Source organism: Macrotis lagotis, chromosome 1, assembly GCF_037893015.1.
Source record: "Macrotis lagotis isolate mMagLag1 chromosome 1, bilby.v1.9.chrom.fasta, whole genome shotgun sequence".
Taxonomy (NCBI): Eukaryota; Metazoa; Chordata; class Mammalia; order Peramelemorphia; family Peramelidae; genus Macrotis; species Macrotis lagotis.
In genome coordinates this window covers 639,151,939-639,168,874 of record NC_133658.1, presented here as the reverse complement: position 1 = coordinate 639,168,874, position 16,936 = coordinate 639,151,939, and the positions used below count along the sequence as shown (strand labels likewise).

The following is a 16,936-nucleotide window of genomic DNA, read 5'->3' as shown; positions in this document are numbered from 1 at the left end:
ACAAAATGGATTATGACTTGCTGGATATGTAGTAAGGATTCTTTTTCATGTACAAATTGAACTAAACAGAAACTGAGATACCTTCCTACTCTGACCTTGTGAACTTTATCTTCACTACAAAGGCATCAGGATCCCCTTGACCATGCTATTAGCATAGATCTCTGTGTAAAAAAATTAATAGACCATTCTGAACATGAGCCCAAAAAATAACAGTTCACATCTATATAGTGCTTAAAGGCCTGCAAAACACTTTATTAATAGTATATGATTTAAAAAAATAGTATATAATTTGGTTTTCACACAACCTTTCAAGATAAATGCAATTATTTTTCTCATTCTGCAGACGAGGAAACTAAGGCAGACAGATGTGAAGAGACTTGCCCAGGACCACACAGCTAGTAATTATCCAAAGCAACTCCAAACCCAATCTTCTATCTCTGGAATAGATACAATCTTCTTATATGGAAGCCTTCAAATTCTACCTATAATCTTTGAATTATTTAATATGCCACAGTCTCTATATACCACAAATTTCATTAGGTGTTCAAATCTGAAATGAAAGAAGATAGGCAGCATTTCCCTCATATCCCATCCCTTCTTTTAACTTTGTAAAAGTGAGCCTCAGTTAAAGCCTCTCTTCAATCACAACTGCTGTTTCAAGGGGAGTAGTTAAGGTGTAAAAAGTACAGTCACAAAATCTAGCTTTGAATGCCACCTTTGGGATTTTATTACTTCAGTGACTCTTCAGAAATCATTTTGCTCAAAGAGATTTCCTAAGGTTACCTCATCATTAAAATGAGATAGTGTTATTGTGAACAAATTAAATGAGTTATTATCATACTAGCATGAAGGTCTTCTAATCACATATTCTTTCCTCAATGTTATTTCAATAGTTGAAATTCCTTTAAATAACCACTATGAATACTACTTTCCTTTATTTTCCTGACCCAACTTTCTTTCCCTTTTACCCACACAGCTCTGTTGAAATTAAAACAAATTCTTATCCATCCACCAGGACACATTCGTTCTAATTTTAAAACCTATCCTCCTCTTCCAAGTGTCTCCCCAGGGAAGTTACAGAAAATTTTCCAATTAATATGTACACATATATATCTCATATGTAACTTTAAGTATATTCAATGTCTTAATTTTGCTAATTGGCATAGTCTACAATATAAAGCAGAAACTCTGCTTTTTTAGGTGATTCATATTTTTTTTAAAAAAAAGGCAGTATGGTTTACAAGAACACTGGATTTGAAGTCAATGGACTGGAGAATCCTTTCTCTGTTACTTAACTACCTGTGGGACTTTGGGCTGATCATTTGATCTCTCTGGACCTCAGTTTCTTCACTAGTAAAACAAGACAGGTGGACTTGTACCTCTAAATCTGACTTTGAGTATAAAGTATTTTTAAGTAGCAATTATAAAAATTTTTAATTAAGTTGACTCCATTGCTCTGCCCTACCCCACAAAAATTTGGACTTAAATGACACTTGAATTTCAACCTACTTCTGCTTTAATATAATAACTATTACATGTAAACAAAAGCAGGCTTTATAAAGTGGGTTGTTTTCCTTGATGGTAATGAATATAAAAAAGTCAAATTTGAGCACATTTTTGAAAAAAAAAATTTCAAATTACTAAGGAGCAAAAATAAGCAAGTAAAAATAAAGAGTTTGAGGAAGAGGGAGCTAAAAAGGAAAAAAAGAAAGGAGGAGGAAGAAGGAGGAGGAAGCGGAAGGAAGAGAAGATTATAATTGGAGTGATTACTCAAAAATAATACCTAAGGATTTCTCAACTCAAATATTTACTGCAAAGTCCAAGCTAAGACCTATTGGGGGGGGGGGGCAACCCTTGCATTGTAAACTGTAATTTGAAAATTGAAAATTAATATATCCTTTCTTTTTCTGTTGTGACCAACTCTTTGTTACTCTTATTTGGGGATTTATTGGCAAAGATATTGGAGTGATTTGCCCTTGCCTCCACCAACTCTTTACAAATGAGGAACTGAGGCAAATAAGTTAAGTGACTTGCTCAGGGTCATACAGCTAGTAAGTACCTGAGGAAAACAGAGGTTAAGCAACTTACTATCCTCAGGATAAGTATCTGAGGACAGATCCAAGGACAGATTTTTCTCAACTTCAGGCCCAGTGTTCTACCCACTGCACCACCTTGTTATTCAATCCTTTCAGTCATGTCTAACTCTGTGACCCCATTTGAAGTTTTCTTGGCAAAGACACTGGAATGATTTGCCACTTCCTTCTCCAGCTCATTTTTACAGATGAGGAAACTGAGGCAAACATGATCCTCAGTCACACAGCTAGGAGGAATCTGAAGCCAAATTTGAACTCAAGAAGATGAATCTTTCTGACTCCAGTGTCAGTCCTCTATCTGCTGCACTACCCAGCAGCCCAATGCCCTTTTTACCCCTCCTAATAAGAGTAAATGAAGATCCAGCAAAAGGAAGAGATTCTTAGCCTCTTTATAACCAAAAATGTTTCCTTCAAAACTGTTTCCAGACAATAAATAGTTTCAGAAACATCTAACTAGGGCAATCATGTCCTGATATGAAGAGAAAAATCCAATGCCCTTTCAAAGGATTCTATTTTTTTACCTTCTAAGATTTTGCTCTATTTAATCTTTTTAAGTACTGATTTAAGTAAACTATCTATTCTAACATCTAAACTAAATTGAAGACAACACAGTTTACAAAGAACATTGACAAAAGTATGACCTGAACAGTGAGGTGATGCAAAATCCTGTCATTTAAGAGTCAACTGAAGAAACTAGAGATATTTAGACTGGAGAAGAGAAGACTGAGGAGGCCATGTTGGTTGTCTTCCAATATCTGAAAGAATATCACTTGTTCTTCTAGGCTCAGAGGAACAAAATATAGAAGTTAGAAAATCAGAGTTATAGCTTAATCAATATAAAAAAATCCCAACAAAAAAGTAGAATAGAATAGGTAGTGCTAGAGATCTACATAAAGAGCCTGAATGACCAATCACTTGTCAGCGATTCTATAGAAGGGATTCCTGTTTCAGATAGAACTTAAGGCTTAACACTCCAATGTCACTTGTCTTCAGTCATGTACAGAGCTAGATTATGACCTCAGGTCCACTTATGCCAAATCCCATCACTCCTTTCACTGCACCATAGTGTCAGGCCTACAAGTCAAATTACTTAAAGAACAGCTGATAGACCAAGCTATTTCAACCTGAAGAAGAGTTCAATTGAATTGGTAGGTGCCTTAGATTGAGGGACTATGATGAGGAAAAAAGGATCAACATATTTTGTGAAACTCAGATAAACAGATCCAGAACCAACAGATTGAAATTCTAGGAAGTCATATTTCAGCACAGTACAGGAGAAGCATTTCAAAGCAATAAAGTCATCCAGCAGTAGCGAGATAGACTGCTTTATGAGTACTCAGAAATTGTTCACACAGAGGCTACATGAGACACTCAGGGCTACTGTAAAAAGATTCCTTCATAGAAGGTACTTTGCACATTTTTTTTAGGTTTTTGCAAGGCAAACGGGGTTAAGTGGCTTGCCCAAGGCCACACAGCTAGGTAATTATTAAGTGTCTGAGACCAGATTTGAACCCAGGTACTCCTGACTCCAGGGCCGGTGTTTTATCCACTGTACCACCTAGCCACCCCTACTTTGCACATTCTAAGGATAAGAAACAGAATATGGTGCAGAGAGTTAAAGATATTCAAAACTTTAGGACCAAAACTTTCTGAGAAAATTGTCTATTGTATAATTCACAAGTTGGAAAAGATCTCAGAGAGATCTCAGTTCCAATCCCTTTCATTCACTCATTCATTAGTTTTTTCCCCCAAGTTTTCTCTTATTTTTTCATTTCTACTCCTCACATCTAAATATACTATTTAATGTCACATTTAAAAACTAACAAAGTGAAATCTGCCACACAGGACTTCAAATGTAATGTGCAGATTTAGACTATAAAAAGAAAGCACCACTGGACATGAATGGACAATTTGGTTCTTAATGTCACAGAAAAAGTAAATGAAACTAAGAATTTTATTTATGTGTTATATGTGTATATACATTAAAAAGTATACATAATATACTAAGAAAAGAAATACTAGGAGATGGAGGTAAATAATGTTCAATCTATTCAAATCCAAGTAAGTACTCCCAAATTTGTCTATATGCATGCATATGTCATTCCAAAGACCAACAAATGAATAATCTGTTGAAAGAACAAAAGTATTTCTATATAGTCAATTTTCAAGGATACTAAAATTAAATCTACTTTAATTTATTATACTAAGTGTCAAGACTTTTTTGGTATGTCACCAGTGGAGATAAGACATGCCTAGTGTCATTGGTCAGTCTATGACATAGATAAGACAGGTCAAAAAAAAGGCAAAAATGGACGGGAAAAAAAAGAAACAGAGAAAACAAGATAGAAAAGAAAAAAAACAGGAGAAAGACAAAGAAAATACAGAAAGGAAAACTGGGAGAGTGTCCTTCAACAATTTGGCTCAAACCATGATTTAAACCAACTTCTAAAAGAAAGACAACACAAAAGTTTCGTCAGTCACAGCAGTAAAAGAATAAAATGGCAAATTTAAGACATAATTTTAGCCAAGATTATCCAACCAATAAAAGTGAAAAGCAACGCATAAGAATTTAAGTATAGGAAAGAGAGACAAAGAGAATAACAGGTGCTCATATCCTCATATATAACGAGCAGAGAATTTTAGAACTGGAAGAGATCTACATCTAGTTCAACCTCTTCACGTTTAATAGAAGAATGTGAGGTCTAGAAAAGTGGTTTGCCCAAAATAATAGAGGTAATTCGGCATCAAGATGGGATCCACCCAAAGTATTTAGTTCTGTACTCTCTAATGCTTCTCAGCAATTAAATTTTTGTGAGTCAAATTTATGTGAAAAATTATCAGCATTATTAAGATAAAAACACTGGGAAGCTGTTATTAAGATATCAAAATAACAATCACACCTTAAAAATTTACTTCAAGATTACCCTCTGAAGGTACATGCTGCTTAGTGAATTCTCAACATGGTTGGTTAAGGCTTCCTTAAAAATTAGAGTTCTATCATAAAGTACAAGCAATTCTACTTATGACCAAATCTTATTCTTCTGAAGGGCAAGGGCATTGTTAAAGAGTTTATTCAATGTAATCCAAAATATAGCTAATAATTCTATACACATATAGAAAACAATAAACAAACAAATGAAATAATTTTTAAAAGTCATTGGCATTAAAACTCTTTAAATAAAATTATTCCTTGGGAAAAAAACAATTCAAATTCGCTTCCATAAACTACCTCAATGAGATACTAAATATTACTAATTAATCCAATCCAATTGCAAAACTTGCAGCCACCATGTTAAAAAAAAACCCAACAAAACCCCAAGACATCTCAACAAGAACATAGAAAAGATTTCTTTTAAGTTGACTGTCTCAGCAAACCAGATACATACAGGTCCAGAGCAAATGTAAAATAATGTAGTTCCCAAAGAAGATATTTACAAGTATTCTATCTTAATTTAAAAAAGTAATAGTATATATAATAGAAAATCTCAATCACATAATGAACTATAACATTTTCTAATATTTTTAGAAGCAATCATTCAAGAAAAGATAATGCAAAGATGTTTTCCTGTACAAAGGTGACTAGACATTACCGAAACAATCCACTTATAGGTTCTCTTTTTCAGAAAAGATTCCATTCACAGGCAAAACAAATAGCTTGTTGCTTTTTTCTTTGTTTTGTTTTGTTTTATAAGAATTCTATAAAGCAGAGAAAATTGAAAGTATTTCTTTGCTTCTGAAATGATCACTGGATACAATTTGAATTTGTGTAGATACAATATTAAAAGATTATGGCTCCTGTAATAACAAAGTAAGGCTTTTCAAATAAACTACTCTTTAGCCAGAAGGAGTCATTGTTACAGCAAAAAGTAAAACTGAAAAGCATACCAGAACTGAATGAAAATAATTGTTAATAAACAATATTTCATTTCTTGTTTTGTCAAATATAGTTAATAGATGCTCTGTTCTCAAAACTAGTAAGTTTTCACTTATTTCAATATACTTTGAATATTATATTAGTGTAAGAACTCATGATAAACCCAGGTCCTTGAAAGCACAAATTATAATCATTCTCACATCTTAAAATTTTCTTCAAATTAAGAAAATAATAATGAAATAAAATGCTGAAGATGAATTTACAGATTTAAACTGTCACATTATAGAAGATAAAAACTTTTGTAAAAAGCCTAAAAATATTAAAAACTCAGGATTATAAAAAGCATTCTAAGATGATTCTAAGTCCTTAAGATATCTCTATTTTAGGAGATTAAAACAGCAAATTAAATATTATACACATCTGCCTATATCCAACAGGTAGACTCTACATAACCTGACCTTTGAACACATTATGTGTATATAAACAAATAGATATTTAGAAAAATTAAATAAGAAAGGTTGTGAGACAAAAAAATCTCTAACCAAAAACCTAATATAGAATAAAAGTTTTATTCTCTAATGTTCATTATTTTTAAAATGAGTAGACTAATATAATATGCACTATCCAGGAAAGATGAATCTGAAAAGCTATCAAGTTTTTAAAAATATAATGATAAACATTTCAACAATGACAGATTTTATACCCAAGATAAAAATCAACATTAGAGCAACACAATGAAATACTCAGTGATCTACTTAATATAAGAAATCCTTTAAAAATCTAATATTTTAAGTTAAAAAATTACTCAATTGTTATTAACAGATTACCTCTTTAGAAATTTTTTTTATGCTATGCAGCATTTATTTTCTTTCTTCCTACTAGTCTTATTGTAAAGGAAGCATTTTACAGCAGCAGAATTATGGCTATTTACCTGCTGGCCTAGTGAAAATGATCTTACAGGAAAACCGTTGCTCAATTTCTCTTCTCTTGCTCCCAAGCTAAGTGGAGAAAGCTGCAAGAGCTATACAGCAAGCCTCCTTTTTCCAGAAGTAGTGCCTTATGTCTGCTCAAGAACAACCTTGTTCACCAATTAGTGTGACTCAGGTGGGTTTGGAATGGTGTAATGTCCACAATTCCTTGGGCAGTTAAGAGGCAGTCATGCTCCTCCTCCTCCAAGGCAGGAGAGCTGAAAAGGGGGTTCAATAGAAGATTCCTCAAGAACAAGAGGAATACATCAGCTAGAGCATAAGAGAACAGAATAGGAGTACTGGGGAAAATAAAAAAAATCACAACATTAAAGCACTATGCAAGCGAGAAAAAAAAGATTTAATGTTATTGAGGCCTTCTTCTTTTAAGCCATGCCATTGTTCATCTTCCCTCCCAAATCATGCATAAAAAGAGCTGTCAGCCTGCCCTAAGCACATTCCTTCTTCCATTTAAACAGACATGATTCTTTTGGTTAATCTCTGGCAATGATCGCCATTTCACAGTACATTCAGCCCACCCGGAACTGATCAATACCACTACAGACATAAGACTAGACTTTATCCATTTATTAACCACAAGGAAATGTACCATTCAGCAAAATCCTATAGAATTCAAAGGTTGTGTGTATGCATTTGGTGAGAGAGAGAGAGAAATGGAGGGAGGGAGGGGGGAGAGAGAGAGAGAGAGAGAGAGAGACAGAGACAGAGACAGAGACAGAGACAGAGACAGAGACAGAGAGAAATACACAAAGAAATGACTACCACCCCCTATGGCAAGTAAGATTAAGATATGGCCACAAAAATCCAACTGTCAAATGACATATGTAATATAGTCTCTTCACTTTACAACCTACGCAATTAAGAGTTGCATGTTATGGTAAACAAATCTAGTATATTTTAAAGTATATTTAATCTATTCAATATGTATCTTATTGAATGCACACCTTTGGGCTGTTTAGTAGTATAACATTAATAGATTTTCCAATATAAACGACTAGACATCTTTTCCAACCACTGGTTGAAACCGTAATATAGTCTTTCCAGATCGAAATTCTAAATAGAAAAATAGCTAGATCATCCTTCCAACCACTGATATATAAATCCTCAAACAATCTCGCTAAAGAATTCAATTTTTTGACTCTAGGTTATTTTACATAAGCAATTTCCCTACTAAGAAAACAATACCTCTAATCGAGAGTTTCAAAACAAGAAGCATTATGTAGGTGAGCAAAATCTACAGAGAAAACCATAAGCCACAGCTCAAATCCATTCTCTGCATACAGTACTAGTTAATCACTCTCAGAACAGCAACTATTTTTTTGAACACCGCTGGACACTCGAGTTTAAGATGTGGGACCCAGTTGAAATGAGAGATTATTGATCACAGACGAATGTTCCTCACACTAACAAAATTAAGTAGTGGACTAAATGGCTACCATAATGTTCGTGCGAGATGCACCGATTTAAAAACACTGGCTGTGGGAATTCCATTTGCAATGAAGCTACATGATTTGGAATCCGCCTCACCAGGCTTCCAATCTGAACATAAAATGTCACCTGTGGTATCTGCGGCTTCATTGAAAGCTCGCAGAAGCTGTCACCCGGCGCTATGGCCACACACCATTTACTTTCTCATTCACTTCGACAAACAGAGCATTCACTCGGGGCAGCAGACCAAGCTAACTCAAACCGATCGTAAAGAAAATTCACGGAGGTTTGCAGATCAGAATCAAACCGGAGTGGGAGGGTTGGGGGGGGGGGCCTCTCCACCGAAGCACAACGACCCGACAACAAGCAGCCGCCGCCGCCGCCGCCGCCGCGCTCGTCCCACTCCACCTACCTGAAGAGCAAGAGATGAGAAAGACGGCGAACGCCAACTTTGCGGCGGCTCCCATTTTCCCGAGGCGCCGGGCAATCCGTGGCAAGTTGTGGCGAGGTCTCCGGTGCCCTGGGTCTTCCTCGGAGCCGAACCCCCGGGGGCCGGTCAAGCGTCATAGGGCATAGTCGGAGCTCCCTGGATGGCGAGGCTCCGCGGGCTGGGCGACACCAGCAACAACAATCGCAACAAAAGGCAACACCAGAAACAAGAAACAAAAAAAAACAAAAGGACCCAGAACCACACACATACACACACACGCACGCACACGCGCCAAAAAAAAACAATTTTTAATAATTAAAAAAAATAAAAATAAAAATAAAAAAGGCACCGGCGACAAAAGCGGGTTTAAATCACTGTCAAATCACTGTCAACTCGTCTCCCCTCTCATAGCTGGCTGAACAAAACGCCAGCGGAGGGGAGGAGGCGGGGAGGCGGGAGGAGGCGGAGGCGGAGGCGGAGGAGAAGCGGGAGGCGGCGGCGGCGGCGGCGGCGGCGGCGGCCGCCCGGACGGTCCGGCGATCGCGGACTCCAGTCCGATGTCCGGACCGACCTTCAGCCCGGACGGCCAAAGTCCGGGGAGCCTCCGGACGCGACGCTGGCGGCGGCGGCGGCGGCGGCGGCGGTCGCAGCGATTGGTCGCGGCGGCGGCGGCGGCGGCGGCGGCGGCGGCGCGGGCTGCGGCCGTGTCCAGGGCTTCGGCTGCGGACTCGGCCGAGTTTTTTCGGTCCCCCGGCCTCCCCTCTGGCGCCCCGCCCCCCACACTTCCGGTTCCGGCCCAAAGCAGGAAAGCGAGGAGCGGGCGAGGAACGGCCGGCGGCGGTCGGGCGCGGCAGGCGCGCGTGCCTGGGCCGGGAAGGAGAGGAGCCGCTTAGGAAAGGGAGGTGGCGGAGGAGGAGTGCGGAGAGCCAGGCGGAGGGGGCGGGGCGGGGCGGGGCGGGGCGGGCCCGGGGCGGGGCTCCGGGGCGCGGACGAGGGGAGGGGAAGCCGGCCCGCCCCCCGCCCGGGCTTTCCCCTCCCTTCCCCTCCCCCCACCCTCAAATACCGCGACGTCTCGCCGCCGCCGGTCCGCGGGGAGATCCCGCGAGACGCGGGCGCGCGCGCCCCCCGACCCCTGACCCGGCCGCCGCCGCCGCCGCCGCCTCCTCCGGGGAGGCCCCGGCCCGGGCCCGGTTCCGCCGGCGCCCGGCTGGGAGGCCTCTCGGGAGCGCTCCTTGAGCCGGGGCTTTGCCCGCCCTTCATGGAGCGGGAAGCCAGCTCGCTAGGCCCCGGGTGGCCGCGGCGGGACGACGCTCGGACTGGTTACTCTCCGGTGTTTAAGTCACAAAACGGGGGTGGAGGCTGCCCTGGACGGCCGAGGGCCCCCGGAATGCCGATGTGCAGCCCGGCTGCCTCACTGGCCCCGGCCCTGCTCGGACGCCGGCTGTCCGCACAGTGTTTACACAAGCTCTTCGAAGGCACTCCCAGGATGGGTGCAAGCCGGGGCGCGACAAGCGCCGCCTGTGGGGCTCCACTCTCGCCCCTGCGCCTCGCTGCTGGTGGGAAAGGCAGGAGCCCTTTTGTATTTCTAGGAACCTTCGTGTCCTCATTTGTAAAATAGGGACGATATGTGGGTAAGGTGCTTTGTAAACCTCTACATAGATAATAGTTTGTTTTTAAACATTTGAGGTTATTCTTAGGGCTTTTTTTCCCCCTCTTCATCAGTCCTTTATTTAGCCATTATTTTTTACTGTATGGTACTCTTCTACAAGTAGGAAGTGGGAAAACAAAAGCGAAAAAATGACTTCTTACCTTACCATAGTATTTATCCTAAATATATCTTCCTTCGACCCTATACTCCTCTTAGTTATTATATTTCTTCCTCCCTTTCACTGACAGACTACTAGAAAGAGTAGCTTAACTTTTTTTTTTTGCAAGGCAATGGGGTTAAGTGGCTTGCCCAAGACCAACACAGCTTGATAATTATTAAGTGTCTGAGGCCAGATCTGAACTCAGATACTCCTGACCCCAGGACCAGCGCTCTATCCACTGCACCACCTAGCCACCCCATGAGTAGCTTAACTTTCAATGCCTCCCCCTTTCTCTTTTCATTTCTCAACATCTTTCAATCTAATTTATCCCCACCAGTTGACTGAAAATGAACCTCCCAAGGTTTGTATGAGCCTCTGTCAGCATTACCTACTGTGGGGGAATGGTGCTGAAGTACAAAGGAATATGGTGTCAAAGTCTAGCAGGTGTGTCCAACCTGGGACCTGTGGGCCACATGAGGCCCTTAAAACAATCCATTTGTGCAGCATTATTACATTTTATTATTTTATTCGTTGATAATATGTGTTACACTGTAGTCATAAATATTAAATTTTTTATATGGCCCTTGGCAAGTTTTTTTGGGCGATGGGACCCGGAAGAGCTGAAAGGTTGGACACTTGTGGCAGAGAATCAAAAGCAGAGCATGGAGGGGAAGGAAACCTAGGAGAGGAAAAAAAACTTGCCAAAGAGGGATGGAGGCCAGAATTCTGGAAAGATATTTCTCGAAAGAGTCCAAGTGCAAAGGGAAGGAAGTTCCAGGGCAGAAAGGGAGCTGATGGTGAAAGCCTCAGTCACACAGGAGAGAAATCTTTGCCACTTTAAAAACCCTTTATAAACTGACTTTTTCCTTTATTCCCCTCCATTCTAACATTCACCTATACTGACTTAACTTCCTTTCCTTTGCATACAATACTCCCATCTCCCAACTTCAGACCTTTATACTGGCTATCTTCTCTACTTGGAACACTCAACCTCCTCCCCATCAGTAGTCTTAACCTTGTTGAAGAGTCAGGTGCCAAAATCTGCCTACCATATCTCTCTCCTATCTTGTACCAAGTTATTTATAGGTAGTTTCCCTCATTCAAGTATGAGCTCCTCACACACTTTCTTTGTATTCCCAGAGTTTAGCACAGTGTCTAGCAGATAGTAAGTACTACATATATGCTGGTTGGCTAAGTCTATTCCTCATCAGATCTTGCCTGGACTTTTGCCTCCTAAGTGACCCTACTGGCTTTAGTTTTTCCTAACTTAACACATCTCATAACCTACAGTTCAATCCTTATAATTCCATCATAGAATCTCCAGTACAGCCAAACTGGCATTCTTGCTGTTCCTCACATATAACACTCTCATCTCCCAAGACTTTGCACATTGTTTCCCATATCTGAAAAGTATTCTCTCTTAACAATAAAGTACTAATATCCATAGGAAACCTTATTTTCCCTAAACAATTATGTTTATCATATATATATATATATATATATATATATATGTTTTTTCACATATAGAATTTAAGCTCCTTGAGGGCACAATATATTTTTATCTTTGTATCTTCAATGCCTGACATAAAAGCAGGCATTTAATAAAAGCTTGGTGAATAATTTTTTCTGGTAATAGTTCTGAATATTTCACTCCCCTGTTCAAAAAATTTCAATGAGATAGTCAAAGAATATGAAGATGCAGTTTTCAAGCAAATTAAAATTATATGTGATATGAAAAAAAGTTCAAAAAATTAGCGATTAGAGAAATGCAAATTAAAACTACTTTGAGATATCACCTCACACCTATCAGATTGGCCAAAATGACAAAAAGAGCCAAGTTGGCAAAGAAAAAAGGAAGTACAGTAATATTCCCCACCCCCATATCAAAAAGAAAAACTACAAAAAAAAATCTCAATATACCATTTTTAATCCTGATCAGGAAATTTCTAAAAGTCAAAAATTTTCTAGCCACAATCACCAATAGGAGATAGAAAAGTGTGGACCCTGAGAATGGAAGCCTGGCTGGTAGTGAGATACAATATGGAGCATTATGAAGCCTAAGAACTTAAAATAGGACCACAACAAGGGTAAAATGAGGTCCCAGATCCATACAGGGATGCTGCTACCTTATACAAGACATGGGACAAGTTACTAAATGGCAGCTCTGGTGTTCACTACCTAGTTCCAACTCATTGGTCCAGGGCAGACTGAGAAGGGGTATCTTTCCAAGGTAAGGACTGGTTTCAGGCCCTAGGCTGTCTCCTGCAGAAGGAAAAAAAGTTTAAAAGCAAATAGTAGCTGTGTGACTGAATGCAAGAGCAGTGCAATAATCTAAGTTCCAACTCCAGCATGAAGTTTTCAAGAAATGACCAGGGCAGGAATCCCAGACCAAAGGGAAGCCTACAGTTCTGTCATGGAACCAGGATAATAGAGACTGAGTCTAATAGCAGTCTACTGAAACTCCAAAGAAAGCAAGCCCACAATGCTATAGCTCAGATTCAAACCCAAAACAATTAAGTTGCAAAGATCAGACCAAGAGGGTAAGGATAGGACCTACCCTGATCCTGGATCAGAACAAGGAAAATTTGCTAGAATTAATTTAGTTCTCTACCCCAAGAATACAGTCCTAAAAGGACCAGTCCTGATATTCCTTCCTGAAGTAAGCAGCACTCTGCCCTAACAAAGTCCAAAGTCAGGAAATATGATGAAATAATGAGCAAACAAAAAAGAATCCCATCATTATAATTTGGTGAGAGGGACACACAAAAAAAGAAAGAAAAACTTGAGCACACATTTCAACTAGAATTCTAGGGAAGATTAAACAAAAGTTTTAAAAAATTAATATTTTTATAAATTAAATGAAAGTGCTGGGGGTGGGAATAGAAAAGAAACCAGCTAAGAAACAAAGAATAGGACATGGAATTATCAACTTGTAGCAAAAAGGACAAAACTGACCAAGCAATAAATTTCCTGAAAGTTAGAATGGACCATAAGACATAGAAAAATATAAAAACAAAGTCAAAAGACTAAAAAATAAAATAGCTTAAAAAAAAACCCAGCTTGAAAAACAGAGATGAGAAAATTAAAGAATCACTGGTCTATCTGAAAGGCCAAAATGTCTAAATATCATGCAAGTAATGATTGAAAACTACACAAACATCTTAAAACCATAGGATAACATAAGAAATAGAAGAAAATCTGCCAGTCATGTCCTGAAAGAAAACCCCAAAATGAAAACTTCAGGGACATTGTAACCAAAATCCAAAGTTTCCAGATCAAAGCAAAAAAGTGCTGCAAGCAGTCAGAAAGAAAGACTTTAACTACTGAGGAGACAATCAGGATCCCATAACTTAGCAGTCACAACTATAAAGGATCAGAGAACTTGGAATATGGTATTTGCAAAAGGTAAAAGATAAGGGGTTACAACCAAGAATAACTTACCTAGCAAAACCGAGTTTTTTACAAAAGAAAAAACTGAATTATAAAAATAAAGCTTTCAAGAATTCCTGATGAAAAAACAAGAACTGAGTAGAAACTTTGAGATTCAGAGTAGCTAAGGCAAACATAATATGAACAATCTTATGAACTTAAGGAATATACTGCTTACATTCTATTATGAGAAAATGAGATATGTCCCTTTTGAATTCTATCATCAGAAATCAAGAAGGGAGTCTAATTCCAAAGAAGATCTGGGAGTGATTCTGCTATGACCTGATCTCAAATGGACAATAGAAATTAAAAGGAAAAGTAATACACATTAGGGAAGGAAAAGGACTAGGGAAAATTATGTAACAGGTGCTCAAACACAGGGGAAGGAGTCAGGGAGCAGCTGATACTTCCACATTAATCTGGACTGGTCAAAGCAGGAAATAAAATACATACTTAGTTGGATACAGAAATACATTTCATCAATAGTATATGTATTCAACTCAACATACATACCTCAAAACAAATATATTTCACCCAATAGGAGGGAAGGGGGAAAAGGGAAAATTGAAGGAAAAGGAAAGTATTAGGTCTAAGAAAAACTCTAAGAATGTGCAGAAATATGCTCTTTGTAAGGTAGCAAAGAATTGGAATTCAAAGAGGTATTCATCAATTGGGAAATGACTGTGGTAAAATATTGTGCCATAGGAAAAGATAAAAGGAATGATTTCAGAGAAGCCTGAGAAGACTTGTATGAACTTACACAGGATAAACAGAACCAAGAGAACAAGTTATACAAAGACAACAATATGATAAAATCAAACATGTTTGAAAGATTTGGGAACTCTGATTAATGTAATGATTGGCCATGATTCCATAAGATTAACAATGAAACATTATAGTGAAGTGAAAAGCTCAGAGAACAACATGAGATTTATTTTTTGGACATGGTCAATATAGACACTTGTTTTGTTTGACTGGTTTTTGACAGAGGTTTTCTTTTTCCTTCTTTCTTAAAGGTGGAGGAAGAGAAGGTGAATGTTTGCTGATTGAAAAAAATAAAATTTAACTTCCCCCAGAAAATAAATCCCATCAGAATAGTAGAGTGAAAGAGAACCCAGGTTATAGAGTGTTAGGAAATGAATGTTTCATAAAATGAAGCAGCAAGTGTAGAGTCTTCTTTAAAAAAAATAAAAGATTTGCTAGTAAAGAAGAGGAGGAATAAAAGATAATAGCCTGAGGTAACAGCAGAAAAGGTTTTTTAAAAGATCCTACAGCCCTCATCATGCTTGAAATTAAAAGGAAAAAAATCTAGGAGAGGAGAGTTTAAGGATAATAGAGAAAAAATGGATAATAGTAAAGTCTTGGAGAAATTAGGATAGAATCAAGGACATAAGTAGAAAGTAAGCCGTAGAGATCTTTTAATGCATAAAAGAGGGGAAAGCAGGGTACTAATGATAAATGACTTGAATGTTCACAGGAAATTGTATGACTATCTGCTAAAAACCAAATTAATTCTAACGTATGTTCTCCAATTATATCTCCCACTATATGTTATTGAAAAATTTCACTGACACTCATTTGCATCCTACTTTCTTGTGCCTCTCCTTTTACACTTTGCAGTCCCATGTTTGAAATTTTCTCTGTCCCTTTGCCCATAGTTCACACATGTTGAAATCCTTCCCTCTTTTAAGGCCTAATCCTGTTCCTGTTTCCTCTATAAAGTTTTCTTTGATCTCCCTTATCTGACTTCACCTTTGTATTTGTTAATTTCTCTTTGTTATTTGTGTCTATGTCATCTCTCATTCTAAACTAAATTTTCTTGAAAGAAAGAAATGCATTTGATTTCATATTTCTATTCCTTTGGTCTCCTCATGGTATATGCTTCATAATTTTTTGGTTGATTATACTGGATTCATCATAAAAATTTCTTTATATTGGATTTAGTTATGGATAAAAGTCATTGTGTTTTGGAGAAACCAGTCTTTGTTAGTACTTTTAAAGTGGTTTCTTTAAAATAAATAAATACAGAATTAACAAGATAAAGTGCACTTCAGCATTGTTAATTCATGTTTTACTTGTGGTTCATTAATTTTCTCTTTCCTACCCCTCTCCCACTAAGTTAAGCATTCTCCCTTCTTTTGTCTACATTGTTTTGTCATTCTGTTCCAATAAGTTACCCAGCCCTTCTATCTGTTTAACTTATCCTTTAATTATCATTTAATTATCTGTCCATTTCTTCAACTTCTGGACATCATTTATGATCTTTGTATCTTCCAGCAGATTAACTTTACTGAGGGAAACAATCTATGTGATCACTGTCAGATACTTTTCTTCCCACTTCTAATCTCTATCTTTATCCATTTTTCCTTTTTTTCCCTTTAGCCTCTGTAGAAGAACCAACCCTCTTAGTTAAAAGATTTTCTGTGCCTACGACCTTTGTCCTAACCCTTCCGTTCTGCACCAGGACCTCCTTACTGTACTGATCTCTCTCTCTCTCTCTCTCTCTCTCTCTCTCTCTCTCTCTCTCTCTCTCTCACTCACTCTCACTCTCACTCTCATTCTCACTCTCTCACTCTCTCTGCCTTTCTGTACTGGTTCTTTGTCTTCTGCCTCCAAACTCTTCCTTTATCACCCCTCCCCAACCTCCCTACATTTTTTTTACCTGCTTGAGTTATTCCCTATCCATCTTCCGACTCCTCGTTTTCTAGAAAGAATAAACTATACTTCCCTACTCTTTCTATTATTCATACCTCTGCTGATGTCATGGGTGCCATTGATCTCATCACCAAATCCAATGATTCATTTTTCAGTCCTCACTGCCCTTGCTCTCTTTGAAGTACTGGCACTGTTGACTACTTTCCAAAACTAATAATATTCATTTCATGTAT

The 16,936-nt window shown here is 38.5% G+C and overlaps 1 protein-coding gene across 1 annotated transcript in view; it reads right to left on the bottom strand.

Annotated features, from left to right (window-relative positions):
* Nucleotides 1–9,430, bottom strand: part of ACVR2A (activin A receptor type 2A) — a 164,726-nt gene extending 155,296 nt beyond the window's left edge. The window contains exon 1 of the mRNA XM_074215125.1: nucleotides 8,794–9,430. Within this exon, the coding sequence (XP_074071226.1) occupies nucleotides 8,794–8,848 (55 nt within the window). The 5' untranslated portion in view covers nucleotides 8,849–9,430. The remainder of the gene's footprint in view (nucleotides 1–8,793) is intronic.
* Nucleotides 9,431–16,936: the final 7,506 nt, after the last annotated feature.